Source organism: Oncorhynchus mykiss, chromosome 15 (genome assembly GCF_013265735.2).
Source record: "Oncorhynchus mykiss isolate Arlee chromosome 15, USDA_OmykA_1.1, whole genome shotgun sequence".
NCBI lineage: Eukaryota > Metazoa > Chordata > Actinopteri > Salmoniformes > Salmonidae > Oncorhynchus > Oncorhynchus mykiss.
In genome coordinates, this window is record NC_048579.1 from 53000728 (window position 1) to 53021263 (window position 20536).

A 20536-nucleotide genomic window follows, 5' to 3' on the forward strand; every position below is an offset into this window, starting at 1 on the left:
GAGAAATCTCCGAAGGCTGTAGATGGTTCTCACACCAAGCTAGCAGGCTACAGTAGCCATGAGGATATATAGAGTATATAGAGGCTGCCGTCACAGTCACACTAATGTCCTCACTTAGAAAACAATTGAACATTCAAACTCCCTTGGGGGTAAAAATGTATTCAGACTTCAATGGGACTTTCTGTTTAAATAAAGGTGAAAGAAATGCCCCTGTTCCCTTGTTCTTGCAGACTGCAGAGAATGCCCTGGCCAACCTGAAGAGTAAGTATGAGAATGAGAAGCACATGGTGACAGACACTATGATGAAGCTGAGGAACGAACTGAAGGCCCTGAAGGAGGATGCTGCCACCTTCTCATCGCTCAGAGCCATGTTCGCTACCAGGTGACTATTTCCCGCCTCGCTCTATCCCTTCATCTGTCTTTCTTCTATTGACTTCTTGTTGTTCTCTACCAGGTGACTATTTCCCTCCTCGCTCTATCCCTTCATCTGTCTTTCTTCTATTGACTTCTTGTTGTTCTCTACCAGGTGACTATTTCCCTCCTCGCTCTATCCCTTCATCTGTCTTTCTTCTATTGACTTCTTGTTGTTCTCTACCAGGTGACTATTTCCCTCCTCGCTCTATCCCTTCATCTGTCTTTCTTCTATTGACTTATTGTTGTTCTCTACCAGGTGACTATTTCCCTCCTCGCTCTATCCCTTCATCTCTCTTTCTTCTATTGACTTCTTGTTGTTCACTACCAGGTGACTATTTCCCTCTTCGCTCTATCCCTTCATCTCTCTTTCTTCTATTGACTTATTGTTGTTCACTACCAGGAGAGACCAAGGACCAGGGATAGCTTGTTAAAAGGATAGACTAGTTCTACATCCTACCCTTACTATATCTCCTCCGCTCTCTCCATTCTTCTCTCTCTTCTCTACTTCCTCTTATCATGTTATTTTTTCGGAACCCATCTCCACCTACGCTGTGTAACCAAAACTTGTGTTTTTTGCAAGCACCCAACCCCTCTCCTTGAAACTTCTCAGGTGTGACGAGTATGTGACTCAGCTGGATGAGATGCAGAGGCAGCTGGCTGCGGCAGAGGACGAGAAGAAGACGCTCAACTCCCTCCTGCGGATGGCCATCCAGCAGAAACTTGCCCTGACCCAGCGTCTGGAGGACCTAGCCTTCGACCAGGAGCAGTCGCACTGCACCCGCAGCGGCAAGGTGGCCCGCATGAAGAGAAGCACCCCCAAAGTAAGTCCTGGTCCTCCCTCCAGCCCCACCACCGGCACTGGCGCCCCCTTAAGCCTGACCTCTGCTACTACAGATGCCACAGCCCTAGCTCTGAGCTCCCCTACGACACATCATAGACACCCCTTCAGCCCCTCCTCCACGCCCCCCTCAGGCCCCACAATAACAGGCAGTCCCCCCTCCCTGGAGGCACCCTCCTCCTCCTGGACCCCCCCATCCACCCCCCACAGGCTGGCTCACTCCCAGTGGGCACTGGGTGTCCGGACGTTAGAGGTCGACTCCCACAGTTTTAGTCTCGACTCCCATAGTTTTAGTTTAGAACGTAGCAGTACTGGGCTCTCCAGGCATTACTCCTCAGACTCACGGCCGTCTCCTGGCAGGGGTGCTCAGCCTGGCTCGGCCCCCTCCTCCCCCTACCGTTCTCCCATACTGGGGTCTCGCCGGTTGACATGGAGCTCCCCTCGAACTCGCCCCCTTACCAACCTGACGCGTACCTCAGCCCTTTATACCCCCTCTTCTTACACCCCTACTAGTTCCTATACCCCTTCTAGTTCCTACACCCCTTCCTCCCCTTATACCCCCTCCAGTTCCTATACCCCTTCATCTGCTCATTACTCTCCTTCATCATATATCCCATCCTCTTCATACACCCCCCACACTTCATATAGCCACACCAGCAGCTACAGTCCACTCTACCCTAGGTACTACGGTTCCCATCGGCCCCCTCACTGACAACACTACAAATCCAATGAGTCTCCTCTCTAAACAGAACTACAGATTCCATTGGCCCCTTCCCAGACACTAAACTACAATTCCCATCAACCTCCTCACTGACACTACTACAAATCCCATCCGCCTCTTTAATGACGCTAAACTACATTTCCCATCAGCCCCTGGGGGAGTGGGTGGGGCTCACAGAGAGGAGGACAGACTGGTTTTCTGTTTCTTGTGCCTAAGCCTCTGGTGTCGATGCAGCATCTGGATGAGGCTCTGTATCGGCGTGAATGTTCAGACTGACTTTCCTCAGGGATTTAACACAACATGGAGCACAAGTGGCCCTGCCTTCCTCTTATTCACAGACTGTTGATCGGTCTAAACTACAGGAGAGACAGAACACTTTTCAGACTATACATCAGTAGTTTTGGTCTTGCCCTTTAAATCAAATCACCATCCACACAAGCAAGTGAATATGAGTGCAGGACCTTACTGCTGTTTGGAAAGACAGATGAGAAGGACATTTAAAGGAATTTGTTCAAATGTTGGACTGAGGTCTCCACAGATCAACCACTTGACAGTGTTATTCTCTCTGTTTTTAATGGAAAATCACACAGATACTGTAACCAAATGTCATTCAAAGCAAGTACTGGATAAGACAGGTCAATGATTATGGATTGTTTGCTATTTTTAATTGTTCAGTTATTACTCACAGCTCTGTAACACTGTCCTCACAATGTTATTGCAATCCTCCTCACATCTGCTCTGTAAACCTGGCACATATTTAGAGTCTAGCACCACCCAATGGCAGTTTGTAATATCACTATATATATATTCAGGACTTAGACTGAAGACTTCCGTCAAGGTTCAATATCATATTAAACCTGTAACATAAATGACCTGGAATCAGCACACCATGATGGTTTGAATGATAGCATTATGAGACAGAGCGAGATGGGTGATTCTGGGTTTCATATCAGTAGGCGAGACAGACAGTGAGCTGTGGCTACGTAGCACCCCTAGTGCCTCGGAGGGTAACTCCAGAGGAACACATAGATGGATGAATGTAATTAATAGATAGAAAACTCAGGAAGCTGACACACACACTTTTCAACTGGGGTTCGACACGGACGTATTGTTAACCAGAATTATCATTACACTGTTATAGAAATATAGACAAACATTTGAATGACATTTAGGCTATGGGTTAGTTAGTGTAGAGCTACTGTATGATGCATAGATGGGATTCCACCGTTTCTGCACACATGATAGTGTGTCACCTGTGTATGTGTGTGCCTTAACTACAGCACCTGATCAGTGCAACGACAATGACTGATCAGACATCATTTCTATCAGCTCACCGCTTTTCTTTAGCAACTCTTCTTTTCATGCCAACAACAAGTTTTCACATGTTTTTTTTGGCCCTATCCAATAGGTTAGAATGGACAATAACAAAGCCTTGCCAAATGATCAGCGTAAGTGTCTGTAAACAGTGCTCTTGATGAGGGATACACTGCTACTGGGTGTTGGCCAGTGAGTAGGCTTTGCCAACTTTGGCCCAATCCATGCACAGTTTGGTTTTGACGGGAAGAACTAAGGGGACGTGGCTGACGCGCAAACCAATATTTCATTTTTGAATTGGTTAAAACTAGGTTAAGGTTATGAGTTTGGTTAAGGTTAAGGTAAGGGTCAGTTATAGATTTTGGCTAGTTGGGCTGTCAATGGGATGCTGGTCAGAAAAGTCTCCTTCGTCTCTCCCTGTTTTGACTCCCCTCTCTAGTATTGGCCCAGTCCAGTCTCCCCCTCCCCCACCAGTCCCAAGTTTGGAGCCCAGAGTACCACAACAACTCTGTGTCTATACTCTAACAATCCCAGTCTCCATTGGTTCAAGTGATCTACATGTTGTTATAACAGGCAATATGGAGCAAAAAAAACGCATTTGACAGGACTCCTCTTAGCTACTTTGTTGACAACGTTTGGTGAACATTTACATTTTTTCCATAACAGAAATACTGACTGTTCTTGCACTCATTTGTTGGGCTGATTGATCTGGTTGAATGTTTTTTTTCTTCCAATAGTCATCTAATGGTGACTGTACAGAAACACAATGAACACTGTAGATTTGGCGTGGGAACCACCTCAGTGACCTTCACGTTTCTATACATGGAGTTAGTATTACTCTGTTTCATTCATTACCCTTCATCACGTTAGCACCATCTACCTGCCTTGGCACAACACTGTATGCCTGTTACTTTGAGCAGAACACCTTCGTAGTTGTAGTATAGTGTGTGTTACAATATGGAACATTTCCATCGTAGGGTAAATTAGCTGGATATAGATCTTTTCTGCAACAAGGGAATGAAAAGTGAAGGATTGTCAAAGATCAAATAGATGCTAGGGGTCGCTGTCTTAGCTTCTCAAGAAAGGAAACCAGTGTGACCTCCTCTCTGTGAAACCCTCCTCCTTCCGCCCGACTCGCACTCTCCAATACACACACATACACACACACACCAAACTCATTCCAATTTTCGGTCCCGCTACATCAAAGTTCCATCCGTACATGCAAGAGGCTCTTAATCCTGTCAAATGCGTTGTTCCCCTTTCAGATGTATTTGTTTCCCACCAGATCTATTGGCCTGTGATTTCTCCCTCTATGTGAATACAGTGAATGCCATTTTCCTCCTCTGCTCTGTTTCAGGAGTCTTTCATAATGTGAAACATTGCCAATCCCTGTGCTAACGCCATATCCATTTTCAGGCAGACTGTTAATAGTTACCACTCATTGTCAGCCAGTTAGCTTTTGAGCACTTTCTATGCATGTGTATATAACACAGAGTATTGGAAAGCTGTATCCTGTGTACAGTGCTATGTTCATACTCTTCGTATATACTGTAAATATCATGTATAAATCACCTGTATTTTGTGTGTCGTCGTCTTTTCTGTTTTGAGTGGCCTTGAACATCTCTCTCATGTGTTCATGGGTTAGGGAGGAATGCTTTACACAGCCTGCTCGGTTATTGCACAAGCACACGGGTTCATCATTGCATACTGTAAGCGTACATTCCGTTGAACAGTACAATATATCAAATACATGAGTTTTTAGGCGTTTGGGAATATTTAAGAATAGGAACATTCTTGCAGAACTGTTGAATGTGCTTCTTGAAAATGCTGATATTGGGGTGATTTTCTTTGGTAAGTAGTCTGTATTTTTCCCTTCCTGGATATGTCCCCTGCTCCCCATTCCTGTCACCTCTCTCCAGTACTGTCTCTCCATCTAATCTGTCAGTCTCTCATAGATCGTCAGAAGTCTGCTGCCACAGTGCCGCCAGTCTCCTCACAGCTAAGGTGGGAGAAGGCCTCCCAAGCCAGCAGGTAAACAAATTAGACCAGTACAGGCTAAAACTAGCCTGAATCCCAGTCTGTTTGTGCTATCATGCTAACTCCTCACTCGTTATCATGCCACAAAGAAACAGTGAGTTGGCAAGAGCACAAACAGATCTAGGACCAGGCTAAAACTTTACATGGGACTGAAACGTTGCATGTGTTTACAGTTTAAGTACATTTTCCCATGTCGTTTTGCTTGTACAGTATAGCCAGGGTACAGCATCAGGAATTCAACCCTGTGTGTTTTGTGTGTGTGAGTTTTTTATGCCTTGACCTAACATGACCTACCATTGTAAATCACCACTGATACCTCCTTTTGTCTGTGAGTAATCGAGGTGATGTCTGAGATCTTTGTCAGGTACCGTGTATCTCCTGTTATCTCCTCTCCTCTTCCTCTTGTCTTCTGGTTGTCTCTGGTCATGCTCCTCCCAGATGTAGCATTGTGTCAGTTATCCAGGAGCACCGAGCTCACTGCCCGCTGAGCAGCTACCGCAGCGGCCCCCCACGAGTGCCTCTCCTTTGGCTCGCCCAGCCGCCTTGTCCCCCTGGTCCTCTATAACCCTGGAACTACTACACCCTGACCTCCAACCCCATCACAGCACTCTGCAGGGCAGAGCCAGAGCAGTGCCTCTCGCTGTGGAAGAGAAGGACGACACTCACAAAGACTTATAAGAGACTGTCTGACTGAGGGTTTGTGGGAGAAAAGAGCGACATGCCGCCATCTTTGCTACCAAGCTAGCTATTAGTCATTGTTCATCATGTCTTTGTTTATGGTGTTTTGGGGGTTGTTGAAACATACTTTTATGTTGCGACCAGTGATGATTATTTTGTTTGGGTTCAAGAGGTGGACAACTGTTGGGTTTTGCTGAATGTATAGCTAGCTGTACAATCATTAACGGTACCATACAGTTTGTCGCGAACGTCAAGGTGGCAATGGACAAAGCCATAACTGTGTATTTGAAATGCATGTAAAAAAAAAAAAAAAAAGAAGTATTAGCTTTCACAAACACAGATTGTTTAAGTCATTTTCTTCTCTCTTCATCGATTGTCCCCACCCCTCACCAAGATCGTAGTTTTTTATATTCTATGGAATTGCTTTAAAACGCACTTTGCTCACGCACCCTACGGTATATGAATATGTTTCTATTGCACTTTTAATGTGTTTTACAGGATAAGAGATTTACAAACATTGTAAAGGTGTTTGTACCATCATTGTCCTTCTTTGCTTCTACAGTATCTATGTTGAAGCATCATCTTCGTCCCAAATGACACCACATTCCCCAAAGTAGTGCACTACATAGGGCATAGGGTGCCATTCGGGACGTACTTTTCGTCCTTCCTCTTTCTCTGAAGGCCTCAATCAACCTCCTGAATGTCAAGCACAAACTGACCAATGCATTCCAATACTAGTTGTGATCGACTGTTAACCCCCACTGGGTTAAATAATGATGTTGAAAGTAGATCTCTATCCAAGATTGCCTTTTGTTTTCTACATCCTGTGTATGGAAGTAACCATGCTGGATCGGCGTGTAGACAGCTTTCACTATAGAATAATAGTACTAGTAGCACTGTAGTTGTAGTAATAGTAGAGGTAGTTGGCAGTTTATGCTGTACTGTAATCAGCCATGATGCTATGTATCCTAACCTAGAAATACCAATTTGGAGCTTTTCTCAAACCACCACCCAGCAACTTTTAACCATCTATATAAAACGTCCACTCAAGCGTGGCAAAATGGGATGAATTCACACACCTCAGCCTGGCTTTAGACAGAAGATTCTGTTTCTAAAGGATCTCTGACCAGAACTGTGGTTGCTAACTGCAGTTGGGTTTCAAAAACGTTGGGTTTTGACATGCTTTTGTGTTATTCTGGTGAATGCTGTCTGCTCCATTCCTACTAGTCTTCTCAGATATCACGTGAAGCAGATGAAGGAGAAGGAAGGGGTTTTGTGTAACCAGCCGGAGAATGTATTAACCCACAGAGCTAAAACCTTACGCATTTGTTTGGGAGAGCAAACTTGCTTTGGAGCCCAATGGCTTTAAACGTATCAGATGGTTCAAATACCATTGAAGGTCAACTGGACATACAGTAAGCTATGAAGAAAATGATTAATGCTACTAGCTACTTTTTCTGGACCTGGAGTGTATAAGTACGCAGGGCACAAAGATGAAGCTCTGAATGTGTGTCCCATAATAAAGATGAACGGACTGGCTTGCACAATTTCAACACTACTCGACAACTCAATAAAAACCATTAGACATTCAGACAGCAATATATAAAATGTATGGTATCTTTCAAATCATTTTTATTGCATATTTAACCATGTAAAGCCTACATTTCAAAACACAATAAATTCCCCCTAATCTTATAGGGGACTGCTAAACACTTTCGTATATTTATTTTGAAACATTACCATCAACACCTTTTGGAAAATGGCATTCGAGTTTCGGCCACCAAAGGCTCACAGGGGGCAGAGGGTTTATTGGTGCCATTGTTAAGATCTATCGGATTCGACATCACTGATGGAGATTCATAGCATGTGGAAATTTGTATTGGACTTTTGGAATTTGGTACGCCTATTTACGTTTTTGTTGGAGGAGCAGCTCGGTAATTAACGTTACCTGAGTAAATCCCACCGGCGCCTCGAATCCGATCTCTATTCACGATCAGGTGAACAATACGTTGTATAAAGGTTATTATAAATCATATTACCATGTTTGACGGTGACCCGATGAAGAGGGGGAGTGTGAAGACCACTCATCGTGAGACGGAGGAGTTTAGGCGGACGGCGGTGAGGAGAAATTCGAAGGGAATACCGCAGGAGACAGAAGGTCAGCCGTCTCCAACTGCAGTTGTTTTTTGGAAACGTTGAGTGAGTGCGTCAGCGCAAATAGAACTCACTGGACACATTTCAAATGTATCCTACTATAGCCTAGGTTGTCTGTGTGGTTTTTGCATCGCTTGTTATGATGGATTTAACTCATTTTGAGCAGATTAGTGGAGATGGATCTTCAGTGGCTCCTGATCCAAAGTCATATGTTGAGGAAACGGCGAAGAAGATGCCCACAGCCAAGTCATCTTTAGATAGAAAGTCTGACCGGAGAGAGGCAAACACTGGTGTGGTGTGTTGACATGAACGAGGTGTGCATGTCATTGGGGAGCACAATCTAATGCTGTCGGAACTGACTGGTCTGGTCAACCCTGTACAGTTGTGGCAGAACACCAGCCATTCAGTGACGGCCCTAGTGCCTCCTAGTTAGTCCCTAGCTGATGGCTTTCTGTCATGGCCACAATGGAGACACTATTAGCGCCTATTCTCTAATTGTAAACTAACTCAGGCAATGTATTATTAGTGGTTGAGTTACCCTACACTTTTTGTTTTTAGGGTGGCTAGCGCAAGTGCATTGAAACTAGCCCATGTTATTTTTTTACTGAAGTGGGTGAACTCAGCCATGTCTAAGGCAGAAGAGGAACATGTTGGTAATTTCACTAGTTATGTTAATCTACCACTGGCATGCCCTGGTGGGTGTGTATCCTGACACAACACTAGTTATGTTAATCTACCACTGGCATGCCCTGGCCGGTGTGTATCCTGACACAACACTAGTTATGTTAATCTACCACTGGCATGCCCTGGTGGGTGTGTATACTGACACAACACTAGTTATGTTAATCTACCACTGGCATGCCCTGGTGGGTGTGTATCCTGACACAACACTAGTTATGTTAATCTACCACTGGCATGCCCTGGTGGGTGTGTATCCTGACACAACACTAGTTATGTTAATCTACCACTGGCATGCCCTGGCCGGTGTGTATCCTGACACAACACTAGTTATGTTAATCTACCACTGGCATGCCCTGGTGGGTGTGTATCCTGACACAACACTAGTTATGTTAATCTACCACTGGCATGCCCTGGTGGGTGTGTATCCTGACACAACACTAGTTATGTTAATCTACCACTGGCATGCCCTGGTGGGTGTGTATCCTGACACAACACTAGTTATGCTAATCTACCACTGGCATGCCCTGGTGGGTGTGTATCCTGACACAACACTAGTTATGTTAATCTACCACTGGCATGCCCTGGTGGGTGTGTATCCTGACACAACACTAGTTATGCTAATCTACCACTGGCATGCCCTGGTGGGTGTGTATCCTGACACAACACTAGTTATGTTAATCTACCACTGGCATGCCCTGGTGGGTGTGTATCCTGACACAACACTAGTTATGCTAATCTACCACTGGCATGCCCTGGTGGGTGTGTTCCCTGACACAACACTGGTTATGTTTGTAAACAACGTTCTCTGGGTGTTGTGTGTTTGTCTGTGCAAATTGGCAGCAGCAGGGCTCAGCTCTTCGGGTTTACTGAAGTTGAGCTAAACTGAAATCTCCTTCTTTCCCCTGCACCAAATGACTGGAGGTTGCCTGTGGCTCTGTAGATTTAGTCTACATAGTGCTGAAGCCATAAAGAGTGTCTGGGATGTCTGCCAAGGCATTGACTGAGTACAGCTGACTGGTATAATATGTTACAGTGATTTACTGTCCCTTACACGCTAATGTACTGGTTTATTGTTTGTGGAGATGGCAGTATTTCTCACCATGTTTCCTCACTGGACAATAGCCTCGTGTTAATGTTATTGCCCCCAGTAATAATCTGGAGACAGTAGGTCCTAGGTCAGAAGTTAAAAAACATCAACCTAGGTAAGATGTTAACCAAATACTCTTGAGTTATTGATTGAACTGTTTTGTCACCTGATTTCACTCAGGAAGCTCTGCCCCTTACACATCCTCTGACAAGACAGTCACACACTGAACATTCTGACAGACTGACCACTCAGTCAAAAAGGGACACTCGCTGATAAGCAGTGAGTGGGTTTGGGTGTGTATGAGTCTTAGAGACTGATGCAGGACTCAATTCAAGAACAGCAGTGGTGTGTGTGTGAGCGAAGCGCTCCTCTGTCCTATGGAATGGTGTATGTGAGAAGCGAGGAGACATTTTTTAGAGACAGACAACACGTGTGGATTGAAGTTGTGGGCTTTTTCTTGACCAGAAACATGCATGTTGGTCCTGGTCAGTCCCTGGATGGGAGACCAGATGTTGCTGGAAGTGGTGTTGGAGGGCCAGTAGGAGGCACTCTTTCCTCTGGTCTAAAAAATATCCCAATGCCCCAGGGCAGTGATTGGGGACACTGCCCAGTGTAGGGTGCTGTCTTTCGGATGGGACATTAAACGGGTGTCTTGACTCTGAGGTCATTAAAGAATCCATGGTACTTATTGTAAGAGTAGGGGTGTTAATCCTGGCTAAATTCCCATACCATCACAGTCACCTAATCATCCCCAGTTTACAATTGGCTCATTCATCCCCCTCCTCTCCCCTGTAACTATTCCCCAGGTCGTTGCTGCAAATGAGAACGTGTTCTCAGTCAACTTACCTGGTAAAATAAAATAAATAAAAACACTGTTCGTTCAGTCGGTTGACTATTTCACATTACCATTTAAACTAGCTAACTAACATTAGATTTAACTGGCCACTGTATGACAAACACACAGGGTTTGAGTGTGTGTCTGTGAACACAAACTCTGCCAATACTGAAGAGTCAGCATTATTAGGCTAAACTCGTGTTGGCAGTTGGCTCTTTCCATCTAATTTTTACCTAGCCCGGGTAGCAGTCTGTCTGACTTATCATGCCACTCCGCATCATGGTAAAAAGCATGACTGAGTACATGGACTGGAATGTTAGCCTGAAATCCAGAACCTGTTTTGCTAACTTTTGCCCACTTCAAAACAACAAACGGTCACTTTTGTCGTCCTCTCCTCCTCAGTAGACTCTCCTCCTCAGTTATCTTTCCAGTGACGTAAGAAATACTAGAAATGTTTAACACTTTGAGAGAAGTGAGAATGAAAAGCAGTCTGGTGACTGGGAGAAACACCATCTCATCGACGTTTGGGGAATTTAGCTCTGTTTCACTTTGATTCCTGGCATTGTTAATAATATCACAAAGCTTGGCATCGTTTTGTCCAGGAATGCAGTTGTTAGTATTTCATTTCTCCTGACATCATTGGGAAAACGCCTGAAAGCATTGGAAACTCTTAGAATAAGCGAGCTAACGACTTCAGTTAAAGAACAATGTCCTCTTTATCATAATAAAAAACGAGGCCACTTCATTTACAAAGGAATTCAGAGGCACCACATTTGGAGTAAAGAACGGTCTAGCAGTGCGCTACACCCATTATGAATTCTGTAACAAGGTGACAGACCATTCTCCTGCCCAAACACTTATTTTTTTTAATATATATATTTTTTTACTGTTTATTCCGTTTTACAGACAATTCACTCATTAGTCAACCCAATTTAAACAATATAATTAATATAATAGACCAAAACTATAGTTTTAACCATTTGAGGCTATAGTGTTTTGTTTACAAGTACACGCTTACGGGGTAAAACACGCTTACATTTTGCATTCCGTCGAGGTAAGACGGTTGAACCAAGCTCATGAGTCATCTGCAAGTTACATTATTCAAGAAATCAATGGGCACATTTCACCAATCTCAAAGTCCAGAAATGGATGTAGCAAACACAGATTGCCCCTCCAACCAATGTCACAGGGGTGTCGATTACAGATTGATTTTGTAAGTATACCATCAGAGGATGGACTGTTCAAACTAGATTAACTTCCTCGTACCCTTACTGTATGTCACTGGTAGGTGTCCAGTCTCTCGCTCTCCCTCAGAACTGAGCAGCAGTACATGTGGCTCTATGTACAGTACAGTACTGTAGCTGTGGGAGCATCATTACCGTTTATATTTTTGTTCTGGAACCAGGCTAGGATAGATCCCTTACTCAACTTCCCCCTCCTCCCTACTTGTTTGCAGTGTCTCCTCAACCTGCCCATCTCCAGAGCCCTGGGAAGAGCCCTGTCCAGGGGCCAAGAGGAGCTCTACTCAAAGGGAAGGGATCAGGACCCTAAGGGAGGGGGCTAGCAGTCCACAGCCCAGGAAAGTGTCCTGGGACCAGGCCTAGCCATAGACCGGTGAAGGGGGTACCACCAGGGACCCAGGGCCCAAGAAAGGGACTAGGAATCCACAGCCCAGGAAAGAGCTCTATACAGGGTGGACTAGGATCTCAGTCCCCAGGGAAGGGCGCGGGATCCAGGCTGAACCAGCTGAGAAGCCCTGGAGCCAGGATAAAGAGATATAGACTGATGGCAGGATCACCCTGCAGCCTGCCTGACCTCATCCACCTTGAGGAAAACCAGTCTGTGCTCAGATCAGCTAACAGCAGCCCAACACATACCACCACTTCTATAAGCCTGGACCAGCCTAGAGACCCAGGCAGTGGGCCTACCGACAGCTCACACACAGGACTGAATGCTCACAGTCCAGACAGGGCAGAAGTAGTGGCCTGTAGGGAGGGCAGAGCGAGGGAAATCTCTCCCATAAATATGTACGGTTTGGACCTGATGTGGGACGCTGTACTGGTCAACGGCCATGTAGGAGACGGATGGAAGATGGATACAGGGCTCAACGTGGAACTTTCCCCCTCTCACAGAGCTGCGACTGGGACGGAGGAGGCCATGCTTCAGGAGAGATCTACAGAAAAGAAGATGAAGAGAGGGAGTGAGGAGGTGAGGTTGCAGGACTCCACTGAACAGAAGCTGTATAAGATTGCCAACGAGCTTCTACTCACAGAGAGGGCCTATGTTGCCCGCCTTCACCTGCTAGACCAGGTCAGTGTGTCACTGTCAACTTCACTGTTCCTGTTCATCCACTGTAGTTATCACCACATGACTTGATCAGTATGTGTTGATTAGCGGTGTTTTAACATGTGTGTGCAGGTGTTCTGTGCCCGGCTGACTGAGGAGGCCGGTAAAGGCTTGTTCCCTTTAGATGTGGTGAGGACCATCTTCTCCAACATCTCCTCCATCCACACCTTCCACAGCCAGTTCCTACTGCCAGACCTGGAGACACACATGGGCCAATGGTGAGACAACCCAAATAGATGATGCAATGGAAGTCCTTATCTATAATGGGACTGAAGGACATGATTGGATTGGAACCTTTTTATTCAATTAAAAATATGGTTATATTTTATGTAATTCATCCGGCCTCACAAAGACCACAGTAGTTTTAACATTCCTACATTAAATCGCTAGCATATCTAAACTGATTAAATAATCATTTTTTGAACTTTGATCTCCGACCCTTGACCCCACAGGTCTGTGAGCCCTCGTCTGGGTGATGTCATGCAGCAGCATGCTCCCTTCCTCAGGATGTATGCTGAGTACGTGATGAGCTTCGACCACGCCATGGAGCTGCTTAGAGCCTGGACGGAGAGGTCCGCACCATTCAGGAACCGTCATACAGGATATAGGTAGGCCAGTATTTAACCAGGTAGGCCAGTTGAGAACAAGTTCTCATTTACAACTGCGACCTGGCCAAGATAAAGCAAAGCAGTGCGACACAAACAACACAGAGTTACACATGGGATAAACAAACATACAGTCGATAACACAATATAAAAATCTATATACAGTGTGTGCAAATGTAAGATTAGGGAGGTATGGCAATACATAGGCCATAGTGGCGAATTAATTACAAGTTAGTTGGGTGTACTATTTACAGGTGGGCTGTGTACAGGTGCAATGATCGGTAGGCTGCTCTGACAGCTGATGCTTAAAGTTAGAGAGGGAGATATGTCTCCAGCTTCAGTGATTTTTGCAATTCGTTCCAGTCATTGGCAGCAGAGAACTGGAAGGAAAGGTGGCCAAAGGAGGTGTTGGCTTTGGGGATGATCAGTGAAATATACCTGCTGGAGCGCGTGCTACGGGTGGGTGTTGCTATGGTGACCAGTGAGCTGAGATAAGGGGGAGCTTTACCTAGCAAAGACTTACAGATGGCCTGGAGCCAGTGGGTTTGACGACGAATAGGTAGCGAGGACCAGCCAACGAGAGCATACAGGTCGCAGTGGTGGGTAGTATATGGGGCTTTGGTGACAAAACAGATGGCGCTGTGATAGACTGCATCCAATTTGCTGAGTAGAGTGTTGGAGGCTATTTTGTAAATGACATCGCCGATGTCCACATATTCTAAGTCAGAACCGTCCAAATATATGAATATCTTATTCATTCTCTTAATCTGGATTTCACCATTCCCCTAATGAAAATCAATAGGTGCTAACTTTCCAGTGGTTGAAACATTTAGTCAATCTTGCCCTGTTGTTGATTTTCTGTTATCTTCCAGAGTCGGGAGGTGTGTGGTAGTCTGACCCTGCAGCACCACATGTTGGAGCCGGTCCAGAGGCTACCTCGTTATGAGATGCTGCTGAGCGACTACCTCAAGAGACTGCCTGATGACGACTCGGACCACAGCCATGCAGAGAGTGAGTTGACAATTGCCTTACTGTACCATAGACATAGTCCAACACACAGTAGATCCACAAAGGCTGGCCTCACTCTTACTGTAGCAAATACATAGTCCAACATACAGTAGCTCCACAAAGGCCGGCCTCACTCTTACTGTAGCATAGACATGGTCCAACATACAGTAGATCCACAAAGGCCGGCCTCACTCTTACTGTAGCATAGACATGGTCCAACATACAGTAGATCCATAAAGGCCGGCCTCACTCTTACTGTAGTATAGACATAGTCCTACATACAGTAGATCCACAAAGGCCGGACTCACTCTTACTGTAGCATAGACATGGTCCTACATACAGTAGATCCACAAAGGCCGGCCTCACTCTTACTGTAGTATAGACATAGTCCTACATACAGTAGATCCACAAAGGCCGGCCTCACTCTTACTGTAGCAGAGTTCAGGTAGTCCTCATTTACTAACCAAGACTCACGCAGTGTCATCACTTTTGCTCAGACTTGTAGTAACTTTCACAGAAACCATAATAGATTAGGTTTTGTGGTTTAGGGGTTTTGTGGTTTTGCTTTTCTAAAAAAATATGGTGTTGATCTCTTTGCCTGCCTTCAGAGTCTCTGCAGGTCATCTCCATGGCAGCAACACACTCCAACAGCACCATCCACCAATCAGTACGTGCAGAACTAATATGCTAATCCTCTACTTACTGCAGATAGCAATTGTCAGTACAGTATATCTAGAGACCATTTCTCTTTAGGCATAGAGGTTACTACTGTTAACCACTACCATCTGTACTTTGTAATTTTGCTATCGGTTGGGACAGAAGTTTGGGATCTGCTTTGTTGTCTAACATCCTCTGTTCTGCCGCGTTGTCTTCTAGGAGAACCTGAAGAAGCTGCTGGAGATCTACGAGATGTTGGGGGAGGGCGACGTGATGAACCCCTCCAATGAGTTCATCAGGGAGGGATGCATCCTGATGCTGGCTGCCAGGAACTCCGCCATGGAGAGACACCTCTTCCTGGTTTGACCAGCTCACAATATTTTAACCTTTAATTTTACCAGGAAGTCCCATTGAGGTCAGACCACCTCTTTCCCAATGGAGACCTTATGGAGTTTAGGAAGTCGCAACATTACATAATGTTGCTATGTGTAGTGTAAAACCTGTGTGACACTCGGCCCTCCGTGGAATGAGTTTGACACTCCTGCATTAACGGCTCATTCAGGAGACTCTTGTGGCTCATACTTAAAACCCTCATGTCTTTCTTGCCCCCCTGCTGTCCATCCAGTTCAACAACATGCTGCTGTGCTGCACTCCTCGGTTCAGCCTGGGGGGGCAGCGGTTCACCGTGCGGACACGGATTGACGTGGAGGGCATGACGGTGCAGCGCACCACCAACGAACACCACCCCCACACCTTCCAGGTGTCTGGCAAGGAGATGACCCTGGAGAGGACCCTGGACCTACAGGCCAGGTGAGGGGGGTGTCACAATAATATAACTCACCTGAAGGTCTTGGATGGATGTGTATATGTTTTGTATAAATGTTAACATGTGGCTTTGTCTTTCCAGCTCTGAACAAGACGAAGAGGACTGGTTAAAGGTAACAGTGCTTTGTCACATTTTGAAACATGTTTAAATGACCAATGGCACATGATGAGTATATAGAGAGAGTACACATGGTCTGACGTGCCTTGTACTTTCAGGCTTTCCAGGACACTATTGATGTTTTCCGACAGAAGAATGACACTTTTAAGTCAACTTCTAAAGAAGTAGAGGTATCTGTAAGGATCCTTTATTTTTGTGCAAAACAGAGACTGATAGAATGTTTTCTTCCATTCTTTTGTGTGTGTTCCTCCATCTGTACGGTATGCTCCCTGAATTAATATAGAGGGATAAATCACAGGCAAATGGGTGTGGAGGGGAACTGATCATTTAGCAAAAGGGAAGGAGAAACAACTAATTTGAGATCCTCTTGCATGTACGGGTGGTAAAACAACATGGCGAGACTGAACTGATTTTGAGTGTTGGTCTTTGTTCCTGTGTGCGTGAACAGATGGAGGAGCTGGGTCGGCGTGCCCCTCGATGGATCAGGGACAATGAGGTGACCATGTGTATGAAGTGTAGAGAACCCTTCAACGCCCTCACCCGATGGAGACACCACTGCAGAGCCTGTGGCTGTGTGAGTTAACACACACGTACACACAACACACACTTCACATTCACTTTACCTAAGGCTGGGGTGAGGTTATGATTAGTTGAAATGGCATTCACGTTCAGTGTTGTACTTCCGTTCTTTCTAACATAACCAGACCGATATGACCATGACCTCCTGTGTGTCCACCTGTCTGTCAGGTGGTGTTTTGGAGGTGTTCAGACAACAAAGTAACTCTGGAGTACGATGGCAACAAGGTGAACAAGGTGTGTCTAGACTGCCACTCCGCCCTGATCCTCCGGGCCAACAGAGGGGAGAGGGCATGGAGGGGGGGCATTCTAGAGGTTCCACACCTCACCTCCACATTTCCATCCCTGCCCTTTCCCCAGGATGTGAAGGCCTTGTCTAGGGTCCCCTTCTAAGGGACAGGTGACGAAAGGTGATGAAAATGGGATGGTGGTTAAGGACAACGCCATGGTTGGCAATGGCAAGGGGACGGTCATCAATGGCAACGAAAGTGTCACTGATAATGGTTACGGGAGTGTCGCCAATAGAAACGGGATGGCTGTCAATGACAGCGAGGCCTCTCGCTCAAACAGCCTCCGTGTTCAAACACAAGCTATCCCCCAGTCTCTGCACTTGTGTTCAGTGTTAAGGCCTTAATGAGATGCAGTGAGCTCCAAAAGTATTGGGATAGTGACATATTTGAAATGATACAATGACTGATGTTAAAGTGCAGACTATCTGCTTTAATTTAAGGGTATTTTCATCCATATCGGGTGACCTGTTTGTAAATTACAGCACGTGTTGTACATAGTCCCCCCATGTTAGGGGACCCATGTATTGGGACATATTCACTTATATAGATATTAAAGTAGTGCAAAATATTTGCTCCCATATTCCTAGCATGCAATGGTTACATCAAGCTTGTGACTCTACAACCTTGTTGGATGCATTTGCTGTTTGTTTTTCGTTGTGTTTCAGATTATTTTGTTCCAAATAGAAATGTATGGTAAATGAATATATTATGTCATTTTGGAGTCACTTGTATTGTAAATAAGAATAGAGTATGTTTCTAAACACTTCTACATTAATGTGGATGCTACCATGATTCTGGAACTTTCTACTACTTTAATTTCACATAAGATCATTTTTTTCCCAATACTTTTGGTCCCTTAAAATGGGGAGGACTATGTACAAAACGTACTGCAATTTCTAAATGTTGGATGAAAATACCCTCAAATTAAAGCTGGCAGTCTGCACTTTAACCCCATAGTCATTGTATCATTTGAAATCCAAAGTACTCGAGTACAGAGCCAAAATAAACAAAAATGTCACTGTCCTAATACTTTTGGCGCTCTCTGTATACCGTAATGGGTTGCCAATGAGATGTATTTTGTGTAAAAACTCGATGATTGAAAGGGATTGCTTTTGATAAAAAGATCTGTCTTCACAATGAGACATTTTTTGAAAATTCTAACATTTTAGTTTATGGAAAAGAGAGATTTTTCTGGAAGATGCACCTTGCTGCCTTGTTGACAAAATGACAGAGCGGCGCAGATTACTGTTCCATATGAGAAGGGCGCTCCTCTCTCCCCGCTTTCGCCCAATGATGTAAGGGGCCATAGACCGGTGCCCCGCTGGCTTATAATAATAGGCTGCAACCTTTCTCTGCTGTGGCCACTGAGCCGTTGGGTCCGCCCTGCAACAACATTGGATAACGCTGGGCAGGCCTCTTGCTAGCTCTTGCTCAGATACGAAAGGCTGAAGCTCATTGGCTAGAACTCAAATTGCCAGGAGGCTGGCCCACGTGGAGGGAAATGTAGGGAAGTGCAGCACAGCTTCAAGAAAAGTCGCTTTCAATCTAGGGATTTCGTAGCTAATTGATGTAAAAAAAAATATTCTCATAGATTATGCATGTATGAACACATTCAGCCCAAAGTGGGAGGTTTAAAAAGTACTTTCACCAAAGTACAGGAGCATGTCTTTAAGTAAATATATTCCTATGGAAAACTTTTAAGTCTACACATTTTATGGAGATGGAGACCTTCCACTAAATACACTACATGACCAAAAGTATGTGGACACCTGCTTGTTGAACATCTCATTCCAAATCATGGGTGTTTAATATGGAGTTGGTCCCCCCTTTTTCTGCTATAACAGCCTCCACTCTTCTGGGAAGGCTTTCCACTAGATGTTGGAACATTTCTGCGAGTACTTGTTTCCATTCAGCTACACGAGCATTAGTTTGGTCGGACACTGACGTTGGGCGATAAGACTTGGCTCGCAGTCAGCGTTCCAATATATCCCAAAGGTGTTCAATGGGGTTGAGGTCAGGGCTCTGTGCAGGCCAGTCAAGTTCTTCCACACTGATCTCGACAAACCATTCCTGAATATACCTTGCTTTGTGCACAGGGGAATTGTCATGCTGAAAACAGGAAAGGGCCCTCCCCAAACTGTTGCTAGAAAGTTGGAAGCACAGAATCGTCTAGAATGTCATTGTATACGTTTTTTACTTCATCAGTATCCTCAACATTATTTTTCTCCTGTTACATCACAAACATGTTACATTTCTCCTGCAGTGCCTAACTACGTTTTGTATGTGTGTAGATAAGTGGACAGAATGCAGTCTTCGCTAACGCGAGAACGTTGCTTTTCAGTCACGCTGTAACTCTGAACTTCTGCGACACGGATTGAATAGAGCCCCAAAAGATTTTGAGAATTTCTGACCATAATTGCAGCCATAAGTGCCATACTGAAAGCCAGTGAGGAGGAAGTGGAGGAGCTAAAGAGAGAGAATGCAGTTTCAAGTAATTTGGCCAACAACTGTTTCTCATGTGTTGATTAAAATTAAAAACTGGAGGCCATTGTGACATCCAGTGAGTGGCAACACAGGTAATCAAACTTTGTAAAAAAAAAAAATTAAAAACATACTTAAGGTAGGTTTAACAAATGTTACATTTACTAATGAGTCCTTTCCTGTAATCACAGCTTTGGAAGCCAGGCAGAGTGTCAGGGAGAGGGAGGGAGGAGCTGAAGAGAGAGAACGCAGGGATAACCGATACAGAAAAGGAGTATTGTTTTCCAGTCAGAAGTGCTGCACTTGTTTGTAACCCGAGAAGGTGTTTATACCTGCTGTTAACATGCACCCTCATCTTGTCTTTTTACACTTTTAAGATCTGATCACATCACACTGCGTCATTTAGAATGTGGGCACAATCAGAATGTGGACAACGTCAGGACAAAGACTGCATGTTAGAACCAGGTATTAACAGGGCTGATCCCTCCCTCCTCTGATGCAGGTATCTTCACAGCACCAGTGAGAGGAGTCTACTACATCAGATTCACTGCCATGGATTACCTCACATCGCATTCATGTGTGTATATCTTTACCACAATGACAAGAGAGTTCTGTTAAATAACTAATATGGTACCCATGGAGATCTTCAGTACAGGTCTAATGCATTGACTCTAGAGCTGGAGGGGGGGGATGTGATCTACATGCGTCTCCCCTCAGGCAGGAGGCTCTTTGATAATTCTAATAACTACACCTTCAGTGGCTTCCTGCTCTTCCCTATGTGAAGGGAGTACCGTCAATTATGTAATGATTTCTGATGTGAACAGTTCGGATGAATCAATAAAGAGCATCATTTTAAAAAAAGCCAGACAAT

The 20536-nt window shown here is 45.0% G+C and overlaps 2 protein-coding genes across 4 annotated transcripts in view; both read left to right on the forward strand.

Annotated features, from left to right (window-relative positions):
• Nucleotides 1–7714, forward strand: part of LOC110490290 (protein bicaudal D homolog 1) — a 32830-nt gene extending 25116 nt beyond the window's left edge. Inside the window, exons 7-10 of one of the 3 annotated variants that reach the window (XM_021563592.2) lie at nucleotides 231–382; nucleotides 1025–1235; nucleotides 5233–5318; nucleotides 5763–7714. In XM_021563592.2, coding sequence (XP_021419267.2) covers nucleotides 231–382; nucleotides 1025–1235; nucleotides 5233–5318; nucleotides 5763–5889 — 576 coding nt within the window. In that variant the 3' untranslated portion in view covers nucleotides 5890–7714. Of the gene's footprint in view, nucleotides 1–230; nucleotides 383–1024; nucleotides 4861–5232; nucleotides 5319–5762 lie in introns of those variants that run through there. The other 2 variants (XM_036944596.1, XM_036944595.1) reach the window with 2 other exon arrangements.
• A 48-nt stretch (nucleotides 7715–7762) lies between these two features.
• LOC110490746 (FYVE, RhoGEF and PH domain-containing protein 4-like) lies at nucleotides 7763–20521 on the forward strand. The gene is made up of 12 exons (XM_036945547.1): nucleotides 7763–8160; nucleotides 12216–13069; nucleotides 13178–13323; nucleotides 13558–13713; nucleotides 14585–14721; nucleotides 15327–15385; nucleotides 15595–15735; nucleotides 16001–16185; nucleotides 16283–16313; nucleotides 16417–16494; nucleotides 16767–16892; nucleotides 17066–20521. The coding sequence occupies exons 2-12, from the start codon at nucleotides 12545–12547 to the stop codon at nucleotides 17285–17287; spliced, it is 1806 nt and encodes a 601-aa protein (XP_036801442.1). The 5' UTR covers nucleotides 7763–8160; nucleotides 12216–12544; the 3' UTR covers nucleotides 17288–20521.
• The last annotated feature ends 15 nt before the right edge of the window (nucleotides 20522–20536 follow it).